The sequence below is a fragment of the Pseudonaja textilis genome, chromosome 11 (genome assembly GCF_049901715.1).
Source record: "Pseudonaja textilis isolate UNSWEBS1 chromosome 11, rPseTex1.2, whole genome shotgun sequence".
Classification (NCBI taxonomy): Eukaryota; Metazoa; Chordata; class Lepidosauria; order Squamata; family Elapidae; genus Pseudonaja; species Pseudonaja textilis.
The window spans coordinates 13,153,518-13,178,079 of record NC_142000.1 but is presented as its reverse complement, the minus strand read 5'-3'; the positions used below and the strand labels follow the sequence as shown (position 1 = coordinate 13,178,079).

The 24,562-nt window shown below is 41.4% G+C and overlaps 1 protein-coding gene across 1 annotated transcript in view; it reads right to left on the bottom strand.

Moving 5' to 3' along the window:
* Positions 1-24,562, bottom strand: part of RHPN2 (rhophilin Rho GTPase binding protein 2) — a 42,177-nt gene that overhangs the window by 7,865 nt on the left and 9,750 nt on the right. Inside the window, exons 2-10 of the mRNA XM_026719051.2 lie at positions 19,740-19,855; positions 17,513-17,641; positions 12,700-12,775; positions 10,804-10,881; positions 8,730-8,854; positions 7,541-7,707; positions 2,179-2,366; positions 956-1,112; positions 127-246 (exon numbers count right to left, since the gene is read on the bottom strand). Coding sequence (XP_026574836.1) covers positions 127-246; positions 956-1,112; positions 2,179-2,366; positions 7,541-7,707; positions 8,730-8,854; positions 10,804-10,881; positions 12,700-12,775; positions 17,513-17,641; positions 19,740-19,855 — 1,156 coding nt within the window. The remainder of the gene's footprint in view (positions 1-126; positions 247-955; positions 1,113-2,178; positions 2,367-7,540; positions 7,708-8,729; positions 8,855-10,803; positions 10,882-12,699; positions 12,776-17,512; positions 17,642-19,739; positions 19,856-24,562) is intronic.

The following is a 24,562-nucleotide window of genomic DNA, read 5'->3' as shown; positions in this document are numbered from 1 at the left end:
GCACACCCCGCCATGGTGCAGGAGGCCAAGTAGGCCACGCCCACCATGGCCACGCCCACTCAGCAACTGGGCAGAGGACCCGATGACCCATTGCTAACATTTTTGAAGCCCATCCCTGGCCCTTACCTAGTTGTTTACGCTGGCTTCTATCTCTTAAGACAGCTAAGGGTGTCATCCCCTCAGGCATGTGGTCGTACAGCTGGCCAAAAGCCTTTTCCTGTTGATCTTCATCATCGGCCTGATGTACTGGGGTTACCAGAACAAATACAAAGGAAAGAGAAGATAAACATTGGTTTACTTTCATTTACCATCCAGGTGAGATGCCTCCAGGCCTGAGGAACAAAGAGCAACACTTAATAGTAACCACCCGTTCCAGAACCTGCTTTTCTTCTGGGATTAGGGCTCCTCGTATTTCAGTCTGTTCCTAAAATTGTTGAACAATCAGTTGCCCAGAAGTGGTATTTCCATCAGCAGGTTAAAAGTCCATTTTCCAACATTGGTTGGACCAGAATGCCCCAAGAAAAATAGAACATCGGGGAAGGCTACTTGTGCCTAATTCCGATGTATTTCCTATTACGGGAGGGAACACGCACTGCTTTTTTAGCTTTTAACCCTTGAATTTTGACAGTGTGAACTTCAGGGAGAAGGGCTCCATGATTCACAAGCGTCGTGGGGCCTGTTTGTGCAGTGGTATCCCTGGGTGGGCTCGGTTCCATTTCTCCAATAAAGGAGAATATTTATAAGTCAGGGTTGAAATGAAGGAGTCTCTGAGCTTAACTGTTTTCTTGCTGGCATTTCACTGCTCAAGCATTACCATGCATGGATGATGTTACCTAGTCTGGGTAACGAAAGGTCTGCAAGAAAACAACCAAACTCAGAGGGCACCATGGACACTTCATTTCTTGGTCCATTGATAGGGAGGCCAATGAGTGTACGAATCTGACAATCTTCTTACATTGGTGGTCGCACAGCATCGTGGCAACAAAATAATGCGCCAAAGCTCTAAAATGATCCGATTTGACTTGGGCCAGTTTTGACCAAGAGTAAGGGATGTTCTCCTTGACTGGTGCTTGATTCATCGCGGTGTCCACAAGCATGTACATCTCTCCAACCTTTAAAACAAAGCACAAGACCCGCGTATGAGCTACTGACTCTTTATATTAAAAGTTCATTCAAGGCACTCCATATTGGCGCTGATCAACACTTATTGGAGTCTATACTTAAAGATGCACATTGTTCTCACAAAGGATTAAAAAAGAGAGAAAGAACTTCAGCAATAACAACAGATCTTGTTTTCCTCACAGAGGGTTAACGTCATTGCACTCCAGAGGGTCAACGTCATTGCCCAGAAGATCATTGGTTTTATAGCTCCTACTGCCTTAAGAAAGTTCAAAACATTCTCAAAGATCCATCTCACCCTGGGCACCCTTTTCTTTTGAACTATTATCATCTGGAAGACAGTACAGGATAATAAAAACAAGGGCAAATAGGCTAAAAAACAGCTTCTATCCCAGGGCAGCAGCTCTGTTGAATCCTACTGTATAGTGCAGTGTTGGGGGTTTTTGGTTCATGTGGAATATAAAGGATGTGTGTTTGTGTTTATTTTCATGGTCATGATGTGCATTGAAAATGGTGTTTGATTTCATTGTATGAGGTGCAATGACAAACTAAACTAAACTAAACTAAACTAAACTAAACTAAACTGATGTTCATCATCGAATCTAAAAGGCTGAGAATAACTTCCAGAAAGAAAAGCAGCTTTCTAGTCAATCAATCAATCAGAATAGAATTGGAAGGGACCTTGAAGGTCTTCTAGTCCAGCCCCCCTGCTCAAGCAAGAGAACCTATACCACCTCAGACAAGTGACTGTCCAGTCTCTTCTTAAAAACCTCCAGTGATGGAGCAACCACAACTTCTGAAGGCAAAGCTGCTCCACTAGTTAATTGTCTTCACTGTCATTCTTCACTGTTGAAACAAGCTTTGATCTTTTGATCATCCATAGAGGGGAGGTCCATTGGAACATTACAAGACCCTCTTCTGCCTCCCTAGCATCCCATAATAGGAAAAGCACCGTCTCTTTTGATCCTTGGAAGAGCTACGTCACAGGCAACTATCGTATTGTCCCAATGTCAGCAAATGATAAAGGTATGCGTACCGTTCTGCTCTCGTGCGGCTTACCTTCGCAACTTCCTGGGCCATTTTTATAAGCGTGAAAAATTCATTCCGTATGCCAGGAAGGCAGATCTGTTCAAAGATGCACTCCTGAACTTGAGCGAGCATCATCTTGATCAGCACACTCAACATGGCAGGGCTCATGTCGTAACTTGGAGTGTGAGTAAAAGTTTCTTTTAGATAGTTTAGAACTCCTGAAATTGGGGGAGAAGAAGGAAAGAGGATTCCTAGAGCATCAGTTCCACAACTGCATTTATCCATTCATTTCTCAGTTTAGATGTACATGTTTTGGGTCATCAAACGTTATTGAGGTAAGTCAAAGTTTGTCTTCAGTACTATTACTTTAATATAAAAATTGTTTGGAGGACTCCAGTAGAGTATTTCCCAAACTTACCAACATTAAGGTGTGTGGATTTCATCTCCTGGGATTCCCCAGTCACCATGCTGGAGGAATTCTGGGAGTTGAAGTCCACCTATCTTAGAGTTGTCACACTTGAAAAACACTGCTCTGTAAGATGCCGTAAGATGTCCGGTTTTCTAACCTACTCCCAACAACACACAAACATGGGAACAAGAATCACCTGCAGTTCTATAAGGCACTTTCAATGGTTTTTATGTAATTATTTATTTAATTGGTTTGCTGCCCATCTCTCCATTAGGGGCAAGATATAGAATCTTGGAAAGAGCCAATTTCCAGACTTACTAATGACTTGATTAAGGAGGATCTTCTCAACTCCTTAAACCCCTTCTAGCCTCAATGGTACTGTCATTTATGAGATAAGCTACTCACAAACTCTACTCTTGATCTCTTGGTTGTTTTATGTTCAACATTCCTTCTATTGCTTTCCCAGCCTCTTCACAGTCTTTCACACATTCCCCTAGGGGTGTAATCCTTGGCTGTCTAACCACAACATGGCATTCAAAGTTAGGAACTAAAGGACTTTAAAAGAAATCGATCCTACATGTGTACAAGGTGATTCATTGATATTTGATTATATAACAATAGCCCTTAGACTTACATATAGCAATTAGACTTACATACTGCCTCACACTGCTTTACAGCCCTCTTTAAGTGGGTTACAGAGTCAGAATATTGCCCCCAACAATCTGGGTCCTCGTTTTACTGACTTTGGAAGGGTGGAAGGCTGACTCAATCTTGAGCCAGTCAGGATCGAACTGCTGGCAGTTGGCAGAATTAGCCTGCAATACTATTTTCTAATCTCCGTGCCTCTTATAAATTGAGTTATTTCTTTTAAACACAGCCCATGCCCACAGCTAACAAAGTATAAAGCTACATTTGAAAGGACTTCAGCTGGCAGGGAAAACCCTTCAGAATAAAATTATTTATCCTTGGATTTCCGGCTCAAGCATCGAAGGCTCTTAATGACAGGTTGGAAAAGGTAAAACACTTTTTTTTAATGTAGCCAAGTTGAACATGTGCAAAAAGAATAAGGTGCACATAACTATATAATTCAGGTGACGTGCTCTTCCCAATAAGGAACACTCTATTCTAAGCAAGCATCAAAAACAAAAAAAGGGCAAATGATGTTGGTAAATAAATTCTAAGATATTTTCCTCCTCATCTCACTAGAATGCCGTGTTTATTATTCATGTTATATGATCCAATGCATTTTAATAAGAGAAAGCTTAGAGCCCAAACAGGGCAGATAATGCGTGTGTGAAGATCTCAATTGTTTTCAAATTCTTTGAAAGCGATTGCAAAGGTTCCACTTCAAATTATGAAAGATGGGGACCACATCTCTCTCTCTTTTTAAAAAATCTATATTTTCTATTATGAAGCTGGCAGAACAATTTCCCTCCTGATCCTCTCCCTCCACCTAGTTTCACCTCCAGGATTGGGAAGCATGAAATATATGTATTTTTAATCCATCAATTCCATCGTCAGGACAATTGAGAGGAAGAAACAAAAACAGAGGGGCATTTGGGAAAGCTCTGAGCAACTCTTGTCAACCTACACTCACCGTTCCCCTACAGGGGAACTAAAAACACACTCAGGGCTGTGACAAGACGACAAATCTGTCAACAGGAAAACTTTGCCAGACCGAACCAAGTTGGACCTCGTTCAAGAAAATGCCACACACAAACCAATTCTTTGGAAAGCTGAAAAACAAACATTTGCTGAAGCTTCAAATCCTTAGTGGCATTCGGCAGGGCTGAGATCTGATCATCAAAAAAATGCATTGTTCCCAACTGGTTTGTCAACTTTTATCGGCAAGTTTTAATTGCACAAAAAATGGATGGTTGCCCTGAAGCCTGTCTGCAAAGTCCCTCTCTTTCTCAACCCCCCACCCCTCCTCCACATTTCGCTACCTCTTTGAAATTACTGTGAAATGCAAACTCCAGGCAATGTCAAATCTTTTAAGGAAACCTACCATGCCACACTCCAGCCCTTTCTGTCAAATACTCACGCATGCAAACAAACAGCGGGTTGTTGGGAAAAAGGGAGAGGTTGAAACCTTAGTGAGACTGCATTGTTTCCTATTCCAGACAAAATGGAGCCTTGTTTGTTGTGAAAGAATTTCTGTTGGAGATATTAAAGAGGAGGTAGGTTGGATTGACCTACCAAGATAAGTAATAAATGGAATACAGAGCTGGAAGGGACCTTGGTGATCTTCTAGTCCCCTGCGCAAGAAGAAGACTGTCAGGCTAACAGAACTTTTTCCCATTCAATTAGCAAGAATGAACTTCTGAGAACCAAACGTATCAAAAGGAATCCTTTATTGAGACAATTCATGTAGGGGGTCAAAGCAGCGTCTCAGGTCCCTCAGGCATACAGGGATACATAAGGGAGTTTAGAACCCCTCCCCTTATCTCGATGTGTATTTCGAGAATCAAAACCCAGTATGTTAATTCCCCTCCCGCCCCTTCTGTAGGAAGGATCTTTCTCACAGTTTCCCAGGACATACCTAATTTCCCCCCACCCCCTTTCTAGAATGAACTTTTTCCAGAGATTCCCTAGATACATCTCACTGGAATTTTTATGATCTTCTCATCTCCTGGCTGTGCCTCTCGGTGGTGATAGGTTCTGGCCATCTGGCTTTTCTCCCTCCATTGTATCATGTGTGGGTTATACAAATTTGATATAAGGTTAAATATATTCAGGTTACATCAAGAAAGGATTTATCAGCCTCCCCACCCGCTTTTCTTCTTCCACTGAAGAAATGACAGATACACGGATCTGACAAAGACTCTATACCAGTGGTGGCAAACCTTTTTGGCACTGATTGCCAAAACAGGAGCACACGCGCACTGGCAAATGGAGGAGCAGCTCCCTGGTGCACCAAACGGGAGCGCTGGAAACAGGAAGCTCGGTTTCCCAGCGTGCCACCTGGCCTTCTGGTTTCTAACACACATGTGTGTGCGAAGACCAACTGGCCAGTGTGCATGCATGCACCAGAACCTAGAAGAGCAACGGGCGACAGTTGGCGTGCCTGGAGATGGTGCCGCATGCCACTTCCTGCACGTGTCATAGGTTTGCCATCACGCCTCTATACCATCCATTCAAACGACTGCCTTATTATAAACCTCCAGTGGTGGGAGCGCCTACAACGTTGGGAGGTAAACCATTCATTCTACTGGTTAATTGTCCTCATTGTTAGGAAAATTCTCCTTAGTTGTAGGTTGGTTCTTTCCTTGATTAGTTTCCATCCATTGCTTCTTGTCCTGCCTTCAGGTGCTTTGGAAAATAACTTGACCCCTTCCTCTCTGTGGCAGGCCCTGAGATATTGCAACACTGCTATCATGCCTCCCCTGGTCCTTCTTTTCATTAAACTAGACATGCCCAATTCCAGCAACCATTCTTCGTATGTTTTAGCTTCCAGTCCCCTAATCAGCTTTGTCACTCTTTTCCTCACTCTTTTCATTCTCCAGTTACCGTTGTAATCTGCAAACCCTGGTTTGCAAATTACAATGGGTAAGGTTCACCTGACGTGCTAAGTTACACTTGGACAAAATAGGAGTAAAACAATTAGAATCCGATCAGCGATTGGGGATGTTTGCAAATATGGGTAGCCTTATTAGAAAGATCGCCAGATGTTATGCGCTGTTTTTTATATCACAACTCCAACAAAATGTGGTTAAAAATCCCAGAGGAAAAAAAAGTCAGGAACCTCAGATAACATTTAACCAATTCCACTATTTCTTAAGGATTTGAGAAATGTTTCTTTTGTTAGTCAGAGAGTCTATAAAAGAACATTTGTTCTTGCGCCATCTGCTCTTTGGCAAGGCCTTCCCGTATGTTATGTATGCTCAGGGTTGTGTTTATAGGTGAAAATCTTAGCAACAATCTTTCATTCTGTCCACAAAGGTACGTGGGCAGGGTTTGAATGATATTGTATTGCCTTTATGAGAACTGAATTCTCAACCGTATCCCATTGTTCAAAAATTCCTGAAATGTTTTCTCCAAACTCTTGTTTTTCCTTCAAAAAATTACTAATTGTTTTTCATTAAAGATTATGGGGGAGGTTACTGCAAAATCTCCATTCCCACCCCACTAACCTGCTTTCCAGCTCTGTGCAGGGCAACCAAAGAAGACCCAGCCGATCAACTGGGACTCAATAGGAGGCAGAGAATAGATGGGGGCGGGGCCAGTCAAGGTGGCATTTGCTGGTCCTCCCAACGACTCAAAATTTCCGCTACCGGTTCTCCAGAACTGGACAGAACCGGCTGAATATCCCCTCTGAAACGCACACATATTGCTGAAAATCCATAAAGGCATTGAGGCCACTGGGTAAGATTGCACAGTAACGTTCCAGAGCAGAAAAAAGGTTTACAGATGCCTGCAAATAGCAGTGGGGAGAGGTGAAAGGTTTGATTGCAAAGAATGGAAAGCAGTTAAATGACAGACCAAAAATTGTCCAGGATTTCGAACTGTAAGTCACTAATTCCCAACAACAACACTGACTCTGGCTAAACGGCCTTCTTAAGGGGCTTCCATAAATTCTCAAATTTTATTCATATCCATTTTATATATTAATAATCATGTTTATACTCATACCTGTTATCTAGTACATGCTGGACAAAATAATAATAAATAAAAAATAAATAAATCTGACAGGGTGGAGGCAGAAGGAGTTAATAAGTTTTGGAAAGAATGTTTTCACTAAACAAAACAAAAATCCCTTGCTATTCTTGCTTACAGTTCTTTGGGTGTTAATTCTGCCTGCATTGGGCATCCAAAGAGTGTGAAAATTAAGCTCAAGACAATTCCAGGACCCAGAACAGAAACAAACCAGAGGAAATCACAATTGCAAACAAGAGGGTTAAAGCTATGCAATCTCCAGGCATTTCTTTAAGGGAGAGGCTCGGGGGCGGGGGGGGAGCCCCACCGCCTCCTTCTCGTTCCTACCTGCTGCCTTCTGAAAAGCACTGATGGCCTTTTGGAGCCCGGCTGCCGTTTGCCGATTGCATTTTGTACCGATCTGCGTGTAGAGGGCTCCGATGTTAAATAAAATGCTGGCTTTTTCCAGCAACAAATTCTTCTGGCAAACGGGGACACCCGTGAAAGAGTCATACCTTCAATTAAAAAAAATAAAAAAGCAAAGAGAACATCAATGTTAACGACCCAGCGAAGAAACAAAAACGGGGAGAAATGAATTGATTCGCTTTCACAAACATTCTTTCTTATTCATCTCAATTTAGACCCAAACGTAGGTTTGCATGCCAATTGGTTCAGAAGCTGCTCTCCGATTCATCTCAGTTACAGACCGGTTTCCATAATGGACTAAGCCAGAGGTGGGATGCAAATATTTTTACTGCTGGTTCTGTGGGCGTAGCTAGGTGGGCATGGCCACGTGGCTGGGTGGGCGTGGCTTCTTTTTTGCAGCAACCCCCCCCCATGCTCCGGGGGGGGGGTTGCCTCCTGGCACAGCTGATCGTCAGGAGGAGAAAAAAATATATTTTTTTACTACCAGTTCAGCCGAACGGTAGCATTTTTTTACTACCGGTTCAGTTGAACAGGGCCAAACCGGTAGAATACCACCACTGGACTAAGCCATCCTTGGTTTAACTAGGGTGGGCTGAATAAAATGGTCGACGCAACCCATTAATTCACAGATAAATAAATCACTTTGTGAATTAGCATGATGTGTGAACCAGACCAGGTTCACACAGGTGCTTTTTCAAAAGGCAACTGGACTTCGTTTTTTAATCAATCAATCAATCAGAATAGAGTTGAAAGGGACCTTGGAGGTCTTCTAGTCCAACCTCAAGCAGGAAACCATATGCCATTTCAGACAAGTGACTGTCCAGTCACTTCTTAAAAACCTCCAGTGTTGTAGCACCCACAACTTCTTGTGCCGAGCTGGTCCACTGGTTTATTATTCTCACTGTCAAGAAATTTCTCCTTAATTCCAGGTTGCTTCTCTCCATGATAAGCTTCCATCCATTATTTCTTGACTTCTGGTGCTTTGGAGAATAGATTAACACCCCCCCCTTCTTTGTAGCAGCCCCTTAGATATTGGAACACTGCTGTTGTATCACCCCTAGTCCTTCTTTTCATGAAACTAGACAATGTTCAATTTCAAGAAAGATCTTACCAAGTATACAAAATGCCCAGATTTCTACTGGGTGAGAAGAACCGATTCTCTACAAAGCCAAGCTGTACGTAATAGCTCATCAGCATCTCAACTCCAGATTCATCTCTGCTAGGTGTCCGGCAGGCCTTTGAAAATATAAGGATAGGTATTAGCTATAAAGTTGATGTGTGGCCCCTATGAATGCTCTTAACTGATTGGGATTCAGGAAATATAAACAAAGCTATTTAAGGGGGTCTTTGGCAATAGCGCTGACACTTATATACCACTTCACAGGGTTTTACAGCCTTCTCTAAGCAGTTTACGGAACCAACCTATGGCCCCCCAACAATCTGGGTCCTCATTTTACCCACCATGGAAGAATGGAAGATTGAGTCAACCCTGAGCTTGGTTGAATCAAACTCCTGGCAGTAAGCAGAATTCACCTGCAATACTGCACTCTAATCACATATCAGTGTGACATCTATTTAATGGTCTTCTAAGGCCAGCTGTAGCTTAATTATAGTATGTTTATTATATAAATTATATAAAATTATTTTATATTATATTTGTATATTATACACATACAGACACACATACGTATACAGGTAGTTCTTGACTTACAACCACAATTGAGCCCAATATTCCCGTTGCTAAGCGAGACAGTGGTTAAGTGAGTTTTGACCCATTTCACCACTTTCCTTGCCCCAGTTCTTAAGTGAATCACTGCAGTTATTAAGTTAGTAATATGTTACAGGAATCTGCCTTCCCCATTGACTTTCCTATCAGAAGGTCGCAAAGTGTGATCCCATGACCTCAGAACACTGCAGTCATCATAAGTATGAGTCAGGTGTGCCAAGCATCTGAATTTTGATCACGTGACCATGGGGATACTGCAACAGTTGTAAGCATGAAAAACTGAATGGTCACTAAATGAACTGTTGTAAGTGAAGGTCTATCTGTGCATGTCATGCCCCCATCAGAGTCTGAATCCGAGGCGGAAGATGAACAGCCGAGAGAGAGGCTCCGTTGGCTGTGGAGGAAACTGGGGAAGGGCAAAGTCAGGCTGGGCAGAGATAGAACAAGGGAGAGGGAATTCAGATGAAGACCAAAGCCCACCCCCTCTTCATCCTAGGGAACGCAGGGAAGAACAGAGAAGAGAACAACATGAGTTGCATGGCTTACAGGGGAGGAAAGGGCCCTGATTCCCTTCACAAGGCACAGTTGGGGAGGGTGTTTAAAGGCGAGGCAGTTGGGAGAGGCATTTTTGGGGAACAAATGTTGAGTTTATCTAATGTTGGCTACTGTTATGTGAGTTCCTGGCATCCTCCCAACTGGTTGGATTTACTGCCGTGTTACTTCACTTCTGCCGGATTTATTACCTTATCTTGCTTTGTTGGATTTATAGTTTAAAGTTTTCTGTGTACAGTTTTGGATTGGAATAGCTGCAGCCAAGGGCAGTTGCAGGTTTCTGGGAGAGCTTTTCTCCAGACCGGAAGATAACCAGGTCATTGGGAGCAAAATTGCGGCTACTAAAGGGACCTCTACTTATTATCTGGCTGAGTTGCCTTTATGCCATGCCCGGGGTCATCACAGTATGTATTCAATACACAGTGTGTATTCAAATATCATCTCTATTAAATTATTGATACAATCCTAGATATTTTTCTCTTGTTCCAATTATGATCTTTTCTTGTTCAGATTATGATTTTGGCAAGTTTAAAACAGTTGTTTTGAGTATAACATTCCTGTTTCCCATTCAAAACACACTTTGGATGCTGAAAAGTTTGTTTTCAGCTATCAAGGTCAAAAGAGCCTGAAAGGGAAAAGAGAGAAGTAATAACTATTTATTTGTGTATTACATTTGTATGCCACCTGGCTCCCAATGACTGTGGGAGGTTCACAACAAATAAAATCATTATAACAGAATTAATTAAAGGAAAAGGAGAAGGAGTGGTGGCCTGAAAACTAAATGCACTAGAGATTGGTACTGTTATTTCCCTTTTATTATGTTTAATTAAATGAGAATAAAACAAGGACAGGCTCTTTCCCTTTTCCCCCAAGACTGAAAATCAAACAGAACCTTCTTAAAACTTACCTGTCTTAAATCCATAAGATCTGCAATTTCATTTTCATATTCTGCACCATCTTCATTGTAATGTTCCAGAATAAAGTCCTGAAAATAATCAAAATAATCCATTAAAAATTTATTTTTTAAAAAAAGTCTCCAAATTGTGTATTTATTTCATTCAGGCACAGACATAAATTAAAATATCCAGCATTCTGCCAAGAGGGACTGAAGAAATCTACCTAAAAGGTTTACCCAGAATGATACCTGGAGTTGACAAGATGGAATTAAATGTAAACTGAGTTTCTTTCAAAAGATTCTATTCCATTAAAGTTCATTGCACTATAGACCCTCAAACTTGATTTATATATCTGGACAATCACTGCTGCTTTTTTTTGTCACAACTATGTCAGAGACTAAACCTTGTTTCTGAATGTAAGAGAGAAGATAGAAAAATGGAGAGCTTAGATTGGAAAAATATATCTATAACCTGATATTGAGAAAGTTTCCATATCCAATGGTATCAAAGTGATTTGTATTAAAAGTCGCTATATGTCATTAAAAGTTTCCCAGGAAATTTACATGACAAAGTTTATAGGAAGCTAGGTTCCTAAATTCTACAATGGAAGCTGTGAATGAAATGCGTATTTTCTCCCACCCCGCTTAGTTTAAAAATGAATTTTAAAAGCCAAGATGAGACAGAACACTATCTCATCAATACAGAGAATAAACTGGACCGTTTACACTAACCTGCTCATGTGACTGGATGCTCTTTTGATCTGATTAACGAAGCTATTGCTTAAGTTAGATACAGATATTCAGAGTTGGAATGGACCTTGTAGCTCATCTAGTCCAACCCTCCGCCTAAGCAGAATATTCTTATAGAAATTCTGATTTATAGCCTATATTGCAGGCAAACTCTGCCCATAGCCTGCAGTTCAATCCTGTCCGGGCTCAGGCCTGACTCAAGATGGTTGCAAATAATGCTTACGTTGTAAACTACCCAGAGTGTGCTATAAATCACTAACGGACCATATACAAGTCTAAGGTGTTATTGCTATTATACTGAAATTCCTTGGCACAAGTGTTTCTTAAGCTTGGCCACACCCTCCAGCTGTTGTGAACCTCAACTCTCAGAATTTCCCAACCAACATGGTCATCATTGATGAAAATTCTTAGAGTTGACAAACGTTGTTTACCTCCACAATTGGCCAGGGGAAAAGGGGATCATCCCAAATTCCAAAGTCTGCTGGACTTGTTTGCTTGCTAGACAGATGACTAGCAGGCCTGTCCTATCATTAGGAGAATGAGGCTCAAAGGGCTTTAGCAAACTAGCTTGCACAGCTAATTTTGAGGCTTCCTGGCCCTTCTAAAAAAAAAAAAAAAATGGGCTGCTGGACTTTAGATCTCTTTCACTGTCTATCTCAAAGCACAAAGTTTTGGTGTGATCTCTGATTTTTAAAAGCAAGAGAGTGAGGCTTGGGGTAGAATCAAAAGAATAAAGTCCATTAAGTCAGACATATCCAACAGTTAGAGGAGAAGGAACTCAGAAAAAGGCATGGAGAAAGAACTAATTTAATGCGCAGTATATAAATATTTGTATAGCTACTGGTCAGCAGCTTCTGGATAAATCTAACAACAACAAAAAGGGGAGTTTTGAAATACAAAGAAGCAATTTTAGGAAAGGGATTCCTATGAGGCTCTGCCTCTCTGTCCAAATTAAATTAGATCCAGTTTCTATTGTAATTTGTTAGTTATTTTATTCCTAGGAAAAAGCTTAAGGGGAGAGCTATTATCAGGAGAACGTTGGCAATTTACTTTTTTTTTTTGAGCAAATATTTCTTTTAACATGTTTTTAATTGTTATTTATGAGCAAACAGCCTTAATTAACAGCCTTAGGGCTGCTGCTTGGGGAAAAAAAAATACCTTAAGCGGTGCTGCGAAGTCGACATCTTTAGTCTCTTTCAGGCCAAGCGGTATCAGAGGAATGCTGAAGGTTTCCCTGCATTAAAAGAAGAAATGCACATTAATATCTTTGATTTATAAGAGTTGGTGGCTGAGAAATTGTTATATATAAATCACTGGTTTCATTTGGACTTCCTCATCCGACTCAGCGCACGGAATGGGACACACCTGTTCCCTGTGGCTTAAAAAAAGCACAACTTTTCCAGGCCAAAGGCCACTCTTGACCTTTAAATGGCACAGTGGAGCCCATATTCTGAAACATATATAGTTCCCGGTGCGGAATAAAGCAAAGGAAGGCTTAAAACTCAGTTTGCTCTGATTTAGTTTATACTCAGTTTATTGAGAAATAAATTCCAATAATGGCATGCGCTTCGTGCTATCCTTCCTTATGATTTAGTCACCGTTTTAAACAGATTTAAACAGATAATCAGAGTTGGAAGGGACTTTGTAGGGACCTTGTAGGTCATCTAGTTTAACCCTCTGCCCAAGTAGGAGACCCTACATCATTTCTGACAGATGGGAGTCCAATCTCTTCTTGAAAGCCTCAAGTGATGGCGCTCCCACAACTTCCGAGGGCAACTTCTGTTCCATTGGTTGATTGTTCTCACTGTCAGAAAGTTTCTCTTTATTTCCAGGTTAAATCTCTCCTTGTTCAGTTTCCATCTATTGTTCCTTGTCTGGCCTTGGAAAATAGCCTGACGCCCTCCTCCTCTCTGTGGCAGCCCCTCAAATATTGGAAGACTGCTCTCATGTCTCCCCTTGTTCTTCTCTTTACTGAACTAGCCATGCCCAGTTCCTGTTTTGCTGTTGTCATCAATATCCATCAATACTGAAGGCAAGTTTTGCAGAAGTTCTTGGAGCCATAGCAAGAATTTGAGGGCTAGGTGTAACCTGGGCCCACTTCCCACTGCCCCATGTTTAATTAGCTGGAGCTAATTAAACTATAACCTGGAGCCAGCATATCTAAGATAAAAGGATTCCTACAGATCCTCCCAGAGTTTATAGTTTTGTTTACCTGCCTAACCATCTTAGAAGTCCTGGTCCTTGTATCCTGCAATCTAGTTATTTAGTTTACAGGTATAATCTCCTCCAACTCCCCAGAAAACCACCAAATTGTAGGCACTTAAGTCAGAAGACTTAAGTTTGCCAGTGGAAATACTCACAGGAAAGGGAAATAATTAATCACAGTGAGGTGGACTTAGGAAGATGTTCAATCACAACAAGGCTGAGGAGTATTATGGTCAATTAGCATGAACAGCAGGAGAAACTGAGCCCTGGAGACTTCTGGTTCTCCAAAGACATGGTGTAGCCTCAAACAACAAAGAGTAGTCAGGCTACTAGGAGGAGTATTCCTGGAATCTATTCTAAGTCAACCCTCCTTAACTGTTCTTTTGTAAGCACAGATCACTTATCTTGCATTATAGTAATGTGTTCCATATACCAGGGGGTCCAATCTTGGCAACTTTAGGGTTGGTGGACTTCAACTTCCAGAATTCCCTAGCCAGCATAGTAAATTGTGGGAGTTGAAGTCCACAGGTCTTAAATGTTGCCAAAGTTGGACATTCCCTGTCACATACTAAGAGATCCAACTGTTCTAGCAAAAATAAGCAGAAATTCTAAGCATAAAACCATCGCCATCATTTGCACAGGAATATTCCAACCTAATGTTGCCCTTCCACTATTTTCTCCTGGTCCTCCTTTGCCATTGTCAAGAACAAACCCAACAGCCATCCCAACAGGAGCCATCTACTGCTATTATTTTGAGGCAGCCTGCATTTGGAGGGAACCGAGAAACAGAAACAAAGCTTTCCTTTGGATTTTCAATGTCCCTCTCAAGATCATTTTTATAAAGCTGCCAAGGCTTTTGCACATAGCTTTCTAAGTCCACCAGTGCTCTTGCCAATACTCGTGCTGAATGTAGAGTGGCATTCAGTTCCTCCTTCTGACTCTCTTGAAATGCCAAACTCACAGGGAAAAAATAGTAGAAGTCCTTCTAAATATTCAACCAAGCCAGAAACAACCGAACTCAGAGAACTCAGAGAACACCAAGGGCCCCTCATTTCAACTCTGAGCTATAAATATTCTTGTTTATCGGTGAAAACTGGCAAAATATTGAACACTTCAATCTCTGGATGGATTAATGCATCATTTATGATCAATAGATGGGTTAAAATCCTAGTGACAGCAAAACCCAAGCATATGCATAACACTCTGTGTGTGTGTGTGTGTGTGTGTGTGTATGGTATTCTGCTTTAAGAAAACATGTGTGTGTGTGTTCTATTCTAGCAATTGCTTCATGACTGGGCAATTTTCTTCCCCATAACAACATCCTGTGAGGTCAGTTGGGCAGAGTGACCAGACCCAGGTCACCCACGAAGCTTCCTTAGCTGAGGTTCAACCTGAGTTTCCCCAGGACCAGTTAAACACCTTTACCAATTAAATCACATTAATACCTTGATTCACACCTGTTTTTGTTAACTTTAAACCTGGGCATCTACTACGACAAGGTGGAATAAGGACAGGGGGGTGTCATCTGTCTTTGTGGGTATGTTAAAATTCAAGTTCCGTGTATTGATATTGCTTACATACAATAGCAATAGCACTTATACTTATATACCGCTTTATAGTGCTTTAACTATAACTAAACCCTCTTTAAGGGTTTACAGGGTCAGCATCTTGCACCCCAACAATCTGGGTCCTCATTTTACCATCCTCAGAAAGATGGAAGGCTAAGGCAACCTTGAGCCTGGTGGGATCCGAACTGCCAAATTGCAGGCAGCTGATAGTCAGCAGAAGTGGCCTGCAGTTCAGCACTCTAACCATTGCACCACCAAGGTATACATAAGGATATACCTCTTCAATTTTGTCCCACCCACCTTTTACATGGTTCTTATGACTCCCTTTTACAGTGAAGCTCCTGATATGATGATGGATGGCCATGTTTGCAGGCCTCTCAATCCAGTAAAAAATGTCTAACACTGTGAATAATCCTGTTTTGTAAACTCTAGTGTCTCTGTTTGACAACAACCCATGCCAAAATGCCATCTTAATTATCTTAAAGTAATCTAAGAATCTAAGCCAGCATCTGCTTGCCTATCTATTTGGGATGGAAGATTTTTTTCCCCCAGAATGCTCCTGTGAACCATTGAGACACTGTCCATTTACTTGGAGCCAAGCCGCACTAAAAGCCTCCAATACAGGAAACCAGCCAATCAAGACAAAAAAAGCTACAAAACAGACAGAAGATATTAGAAACACCAATCAAGCAGAACACAGCAAACTCCAAGACCAATAAACACAGACCAAGACTCCCAATCAATCAGAATGAAGAAAAAACCATTCTGGCACAGCAGTAGGCTAGCACCAAATTTAAAACAAAAACAGCTGTGAAAGTTTGACTCACAGACAAACACAATACAGAAGCCTGATGATGGCAGATGAGATTCTGCCGAAATGTTGCTACAACTTTAAAAGCACAACTATAATGACGTGGGAAAATACCCGAACAAAGCTGAATACCATACATACATACATACATACATACATACATACATACATACATACACAAATATTAATCACTGTCCATTTTGAATGCATATTGGAAAGAGGAAACTTGAAAGTTTGCAAGGTTGATGCACAAAACTGTGACTGAATCTACTGTAGATGTTCTTGTGATGACCTGCGGCAATACAGTCAAATAAGCAAGAAAAGTCCCTTTATTATCTCCAATTTTGCCCCCAATGTCCAGGTTACCTTCAGTTGGAGAAAAAACTCTCCCAAGAACAGTCTTTAAGTGGAGGAAATTTAGTCTGAAAACGAAGTACATACAAACTGTAACTAAAAATCCAAACAAACCATGCTGCAGTAATTAACTTGACAGAGCAGGAGAAGGAATTGCAGACTTGAAAGCACCTCAAAACACACAGTTGGGAAGATGCCAGGAACATAGATAAGCCTAGACAATACCAGATAATTCACGATTTGCTCCCAACAACTTGCTGTGCGCAGCTTCCCTTTTTAAACACTGTGTTCCCAGCTGCAGCTATTGAAGGGAATCAGGGCCCTTTCCTCCCCCGTAAGTCACACAACTTACGTTGCTCCCTTCTCTGCTCCTTCCTGCATGCCCTAGGATGAAAAGGGGGTGGGTCTGGGTCTTCCTCCGAATTCCCTCTGCCTTGCTCTACCTCTCCCCTGCTCTGCCCAGCTGGAGTTTGCCCTTCCCCAGTTTCTTCCACAGCCAACGGAGCCACACTCCCACTCCCTGTCAACTGTTCAGCCTCCCGCTACGAATCAGACAGGGGCATAACAGTTCTGCTTTGGATATCATGAAGCTTCTTCCCAGAAGGTAACAAGGAAAACAGCCTGTGAAGAGAAGGCGTATTGCCCCAAACAATACTGTGGACCCTGCTCAAGCATCACTTCTATGCTATGTCTTAAGCATGTTCACTCTCTGTTTTTCCTGTTTGCTTCCAGGGGATTTAAGGGGATTAAAATAAGGGGAAGAATTGCCTCTGCCTTTCTCACTGCCACCCAAACCACCTCGTTGGCAGTATTAATTACTCTGAATACTTTTCCCAGAAGCAATTTAAAAGGTCTCCCTTAATCCTTGAGCACAGCAGGGCCATTTCGGTAATACAGCTTGTTCTTTTGTCATTTTTCTTAAAAAGAAGAATTCTTTCTTCAGTTTTACATTCTCTGGCTTGTTTGTTTTTAAATTAGTTAGCAAAAAGAAGAGAGCATCACTGCAATCAATTCCCCCCCCCCCTTCACTTACTCTGTGTTCTGGTACACCTCCACGGAAATATTGAGCCCTTCTAACTCTTCCTTGAGGATCTGGAGGTTGGAATTGACATAGCTGAGTTCCAGCAACACCTGTTCTCGGATTTTGGGGCTGGTCGTTGCACTGCCAAAGGAAAAATAAATAAACACATGTTTGGAGAACAATCACTTAATAATAGAATGAGCCTAACCATCATTTTTCTCTATTTTTCAAATTATTTCCATATATATAAATATATATATATTTCTTTTTACAACCCTGTAATCCCTTTTATCCGGATGGAGTTGGGGCAACTCAGCATTTACTGTCTGAATGCCCTTCATGACACCTATGTGAAGTTCACAGCAGATATTTTATCTTGGCAGCTGGATAAGAAATGTCTGTGGTTGCCTTGGATTGAACTCTCAACTTTCCAAGTGGAAGGCAAGGGCCTTCGCCTCTAGCGCACCATGCCGCTCAATTTCCTTATAATATTTTCCTTGCCTATTTTCTCTATTCTTCAGATTATTCCCACACCGACATAAATAGGTAGTCCTCAGCTTAGAACTTGGCATTGAAAAAAGTAACTCATGACAGTTTTTCACACCTGCGACCGTTGCAGCGTCCCCGTAGTCACGTGATCAAAATTCAGGTGCTCAACAAGTATTTACGACAGTGTCAACTCATAAAATATTTATCTGGTCTTTTTAGAGTTGCCAACAGAAAGGGTGGGTGGGGGGAGCAGTGCAGCAGCTTGCAAAACTGAAACTGCATTCCATAAATGTTTTCAAAGATAGTAACTAGGTGACTAAAGTTTCTGCCTTGCAAAAATCTAACTGGAGAGCATGATTGATGACTCTTGGCTATGGATGTGTCCCATTGGAGAATATGAATTACGATACACCCAGGGGTTGGGGGAAAACCAGGGCCAAGGGTGACAAGGAATGATGTGTCTCAGAGTTGGCTACACCCAGGCAGTGCCAGCATGTTAACTCCCGATAAATCCTTTTTAAGTTTTGGAAGTGTAGCTTGAGACTCATGATTTAAATGGGGGTAACTGCTGGAATCCTGACAGACAGTTGCAGCATCCTGGGATCCCCTTTTGCAAATTTCTGACAAAAAAAAAATTCATGGGAAAGCCCAATTCACTTCATGTGATGACCCGGGAAGCAGCACACACATAATAAATTCCCAAACCTAAATAAATTTCCTTTAATGCCTCCAACTTGGCCTCACTGTGCAATTGTTCGCAGTTGGAGATTAAACTCTTTCCAAAATAGTCTCCAAATGAAAGAAATACAGTCCTAACTCAAAGAACAGATAACGGAGAAATAAAAAACCAAAACAAACCGCACTGAAGGAATTTTTATGACAGACCAGGATAATTAATTACAAACTTCAAGAAGATAACAAGGCACAGTCCGTTGGAAGATCGCCAACCAAGATAAACCTCAGCCAGAAATAAAACACACTTTGCTTCTAGCAACGCTGTGTTTTAAACGCCCCTCCTTTATACTATTCCCCCCAGCTGCAGCCAATGAGGGGGATCATGGCCGCTTCCTTTCCCATAAGCCAAGTTGTTCCCTTCTCTGTTCCTCTCTGTGTGCCCTAGGATGGGGAGGGGATGGGCCTGGGTCTTCCTCTGACTGCCCAGCTGGCCTCTGCCCTTCACCAGTCTCCTCCACAACCTCCGGAGCCATACCTTCACTCCCTGTCAGCTGTTCCTCCTCTCCCTCAGAGTCAGTCTCCACCAGGGGCATGACACTTCACAGCCATGTTATTAGATTAACAACTGAAGGCAAAAACTTAACAACTGTGGCAAGAACCATTGCAGAATGGGGCAAAACTCACTGAACAGCCGTCTTGCTTAGCAAGAGAAATTTGGGGCTCAATTGTGATCATAAGTCGACAACTACTTTAAACTCTAGAATAACGATGTGGTTAAAACCATCCCGTTGCATCCAACGGCCCAGAGAAAAAGGGTTATTGTTTTGAAAGGAACCCATATAGAAAGAAAAGCAGGAGAGGGTTGGTGGAACTGCAGATAGCCTCCTTTGAGGGGGGAACAGTGAAAACATTATGTAAATCGGCATGCCAAGCTCCGCCTTCTATTTATTTTCAATAAGGTGTTGGAGCGAACGGGCTGCTGGCTGGGAAGTGAGAGGGTGTTCCTGTTGAGAAGGACAAAGGCTGCATTTTGTGACTGTGGGCAGAAAAGGAGCGGGGACTCGTGGGAACATACCGGAGGAGGTTTTCTGCGCCAGCTCTCATCCTCACTGCTTTCAGAATCTGCTGGTTCAGGACAGCTCTCCGATTTTGCAATTTGCTCCGCCCAGTTTCTGCAAGGGGGTTGCATCCCTGAATAACAGAAAAGATATCCATTATCAAAAGGACAGACCACAGAAAGAGAGAAGGAAGGTCGATTCCTCTCCCCACCCTGAAAAAAATAAAGCCTATCCCTGCATTTTAGAAACGAAACTTTGACAAGAACGAAACTTTTGATTGTGGGTTTCACAGATCAGACTGATAAAGATTCTTGTAGACATGACTGGTTTATACTATTATGGTAAAAACAAAAAGTTGTGATTGTTGTTAATGCCCTATTCTACTGTAACAGATAGTTGAAAGTCAACGCTTCTTTTTCTTTTTCTCCCTTTCACTGTCCTTTTATTTGCTTTGGTATTTTACATTTTATAAAACTTTATAACTTAATAAACCCGGATAAGAAATGGCGGAGTTGTTGCAGAAAAATAGTTCTCGGTCTTCTTGAGAAAGAAGATGTGATAAGGGACAGCACCCGAAATCTTGCATCTGTGGCAAGAGGGGGAACTCCAGAGGAGGGAGAATTCCAGATGTTGCGGACTTACCGCTCCCAGCAGCCCCTGCCAGGATGGCCAAAGGTGAGGGATGCTGGGAACTGTGGTGCAGAAATTGTCTGAATAGATTCAAAATCAGTCTCCTGTCTTTCTGGAACTTTTTGGAAGAGTTTCCACAAATGGGTTCTGCAGCAATCACTTAAAATATGTTTGTCAATTTCCTTCCTTTCCGATTTACTTTTTCTCCCAATAATCAGCTTTTCCAACCAGTCTTGTCATGTGGGCATTTTGCTTCTAGGTGGCTTGTGGGTTTATTCCTAGCACAGAACTTCTGCTCAAATTTCCTATTACTTCCCACTAATATTTCTTTGATGTTGACCATGGAAACATGTGCATCTGGAGAACTGACATATCCATCACTTGAATAATGGTTTTAAATATGAAGAACTTTTAAGAATTATAATGCTATTTTCTTTCTTTCCTCCAGATTTTATGGGAACAATAAGCTCCAAATGTCCTGTGGTTTGAGAAGTTGCCCTTCAGGTGGTCCCCATTTAACAGCCAATGACCATTTAAGATACAATGGACTTCCCCAGAGCTACTTAAGTTCTATGGATGTATTACTACTACTACTACTACTACTATTATTATTATTATTATTATTATTATTATTATTCCTATCTTCTTTAGCAATAGCACTTAGACTTATGCACTGCTTCACAGTGCTTATACAGCCCTCTCTGGGTGGTTTACAGAATCAGCCTACTGCCCCAACAATCTGGGTCCTCATTTTACCAACCTAGGAAAAATGGAAGGCAGAGTCAACTTTGAGCTTGGTGAGATTCGAACTGCCAAACTGCAGGCAGCCGGCAGTCAGCAGAAGTAGCCTGCATTCTAACCACTGCATTTTAACCACTGTGCCACCATGGTTCATTTCTATCCCCTCTTATTGGTATCATCATTATGATCATTATTACTCTCCTGCTTTGCACATACACTGGGAGCATTTGCGCCAGAGACAAATTTCTTGTGTGCTGAATTAAACTTGGCCAATAAAGTATTCTATTTTCTTATGACCCATTTTCGAAGTTCCACCAGCCATGCTCACATACCCCTGCACATGCTGTCCTTGATGGAAGGTATCATGCTGTCTCACAAGGATTGGGTTTTCACATCTCATGAAACCAAGATGAATTTCATCATTTGGCACCGAATTATAAGCTACCATTGGCTGAATCTACTCCTTGTGTTGTGCCATAAACATGGTACACAAAGTGCAACAGCTGGCACATCACAATGATGCCAGCACCAACAAAACCATGATGAGGCGAAGCTAATGGTAGCTCCATTGCCAGCAAACTGGCCCATCCAATCCAGTCTTCAAGATCTGGAAACCGTCGAAGTCCTCATATGTAATTTAGGATGACAGAGGTTGAATCTGTGAGGCTCTTTAAACAAGCCACATCCTGAAAACTGACCTGTGGGTTGTGGTCCTTCAAAAGGAAGTGTTGCCTTCAAATGACCCGGTGTTTCATTTCATTCAAGAGATGCTATCAAACCACACTGGCGTACCACAAATCACCTTTGATTGTGTTTTTCATCAACCAGAGTAGAAACAGATCAAAACAGCAGATAGTCGACCTTAAAATAAAATAAAAAACCCCTGTCCAAATGTAAGGCTGTCATCTTGGTATGTGAAAATATTTCACTTTTATGTCATGTTTCAATCCACAAACAGGAATTCCAAGCATTTTTCTCCCCTAGCCCAGGATATCTGGATATCTGAAAGCCCAAAGACCCTTACAAAGACATTATAATGACCAAAGTTGCTGGGAGGGATTTCCTTAAGTTTCTTTTAGAAACCATTGCTTGGGTCCAAAGCCTCATCTTCATTCATGACAAGATCTCACACAAAGCAAATTAGAAAAAGGTTGCACTTCTGCTGTGTGTGTTTCTTTTTTCTTTTCTTTTCTTAAAAAAAAAAGAAGAAACTGTTTTATTTTGTGGCTACTCTCTTACTGAAAGATAAGAAATTCAAATATGACTAGGACTGCAGAACAGGTTAAACAGTTTGCTTAACTGGAACAAACATCGTACTAAGGGCAGTAAAGCTTTAAAATCAAGGAAAGATCAAAAGCCAAGGCCATCAAAACTGGCAGACCCAGCTAATTCCTCAAAACCTGGTTCCAAATATCTAAAAATCTGCCACAAAGAAGGAGGGAAATCAACCTATTCTCCAAAGCACCCGAAGGCAGGACAAGAAGCCAGGAACGGAAACCAATCAAGGAGAGAAGCAACCTAGGAGTAAAGAGAATTTTTCTGACAGTGACAACAATTAACCAGCTCAATGGCTTTTTCCAGAAGTCGCGGGCGCTCCGTCACTGGAGCAGAGGTGGGTATTCAGCAGGTTCTGACCAGTTCTGGAGAACCGGTAGCAGAAATTTTGTGTAGTTCGGAGAACCGGCCAATACCACCTCTGACTGGCCCCGCCCCCATCTATTCTCTACCTCCCAAGTCCCAGCTGATTGGCTGGGTCTCTTTTGGTTGCCCTGCACAGGAGAACAGAGCTGGAAAGCAGGTTAGTGGGGTGGGGAGGGAATGGAGATTTTGCAGTAACCGTCCCTCCTGGAGTGGGGAGGGAATGGGGATTTTGCAGTATTCTTCCCACACCGTGCCCACCAAGCCATGCCCACAGAATCGGTAGTAAAAAAAATTGGAAACCCACCACTGTATTACTTGCACGGCTGAAATACAGGCAGCAGATCAAGCTGTTGTTTTGTGGTTACCTGTTTTCTGTTCAAAGCAGGGGAAGGTAAAAAAAAAAAAGTTGGCTTAAAAAAAGATTTTATGAAAAGCACAGATGTCCCTTGAGGTACCTTTGAGAAAAGAATGGTGTTCTGCTTGCATGGAGGCTGGTGAAAGAGAGAGAGTTAATGTCTCCATTGGAAGTTAATGACTTGCATCGGGAGCATAGTAAAAAGAGAGCTGGACAAATATTAACCAGTATATAAAAGGAGACTTCCTGTTCTCCTCCTTAAAATGTCTCTTGGAGAAAAAGCTATCCAGTGTCTTAAAGGCCTGAAGAATAAGATATGAGTCTGACATGACAATTTTATTTCTAAGAAATGAACAATAGAAGCAAGAAAGCTAATATGTTGCCTGGCTAGCCATAAATACTTGCCTCCCATTTGAATAAAGCCCAATTTATTTTTTCTTTCTTTTGCGGGGGTGGGATGGAGGTGGGGACAAAGGTCCATGTTGCAGACTTGCATTCATAAACCAGTCAAGCTGTTGTCTGCAAGACTTCAGAAATAAAAATAGCTTGATATCGAAATCTCTATAGAGCCTCAATCAATATTCACAGTTAGCAACTGAACTAAATCTTTATGCAATCAAGGTGCCAGCAACCCACTTTTTAAAACTTCTATTCATTTTTATTTTATAGTTTACAATAATTCCATCTTTCATTTCAATCCTCTGTCGACTGGGTACATATATCTTGCACTTACAATTATAATTAATACTTCACTTACCAATATAACAATAATCACATTTTCTTATAGCTATTATTTAATATATGTATTATTATTTTTAACAAACTTATTTTATTGCTCTATATATTCATCTGGTCCATTTTAATTTATTTTATTTTCCAACCATTGATAAAATAAATCTCATATCATACAATATTCTGTTTCTTCTTTTTCTTTGATTACCAATGTTAACCTATTCATTTCTGCACATTCAAATATTTTCTCAATTACTTTTCCCTTTATTGGTATCTTATAACTTTTCCAATTCTGAGCAAATACAATTCTGGCTGCTCCACTTTTTAAAACTTCTGATAATGAAACCATTGGGAAAAAAAATGGAGAACTGGGATCTCCTTCAGACAATTGGACTGATTGATTCTATTGAAATGTTGATTGATGGAACCTAGGACTGAGGGAAATGCAGAATATACTCCATTAGGGTGTGTTTTGCAACAGATATGCCAACAAAAAGAAAAATTAGCCTTTCAATGAATGCAGATCTCAATTTAAAAAAAACTTCCTAATGTATTATACTGAAAGAATGGAGATGTTTATGGCCTACTTCAATAGAAAAAATTCCTAATGCATCATATTGGAAGAATGGAGAGTTTGTGGCCTGCCTAAGATCTATTTACATGGAGTATGTTCCTTCTCTAGAAACTGAATTTCATTTCCCTGGAGCTGCCATCATTGAATACGTTATATTTTATTATTGA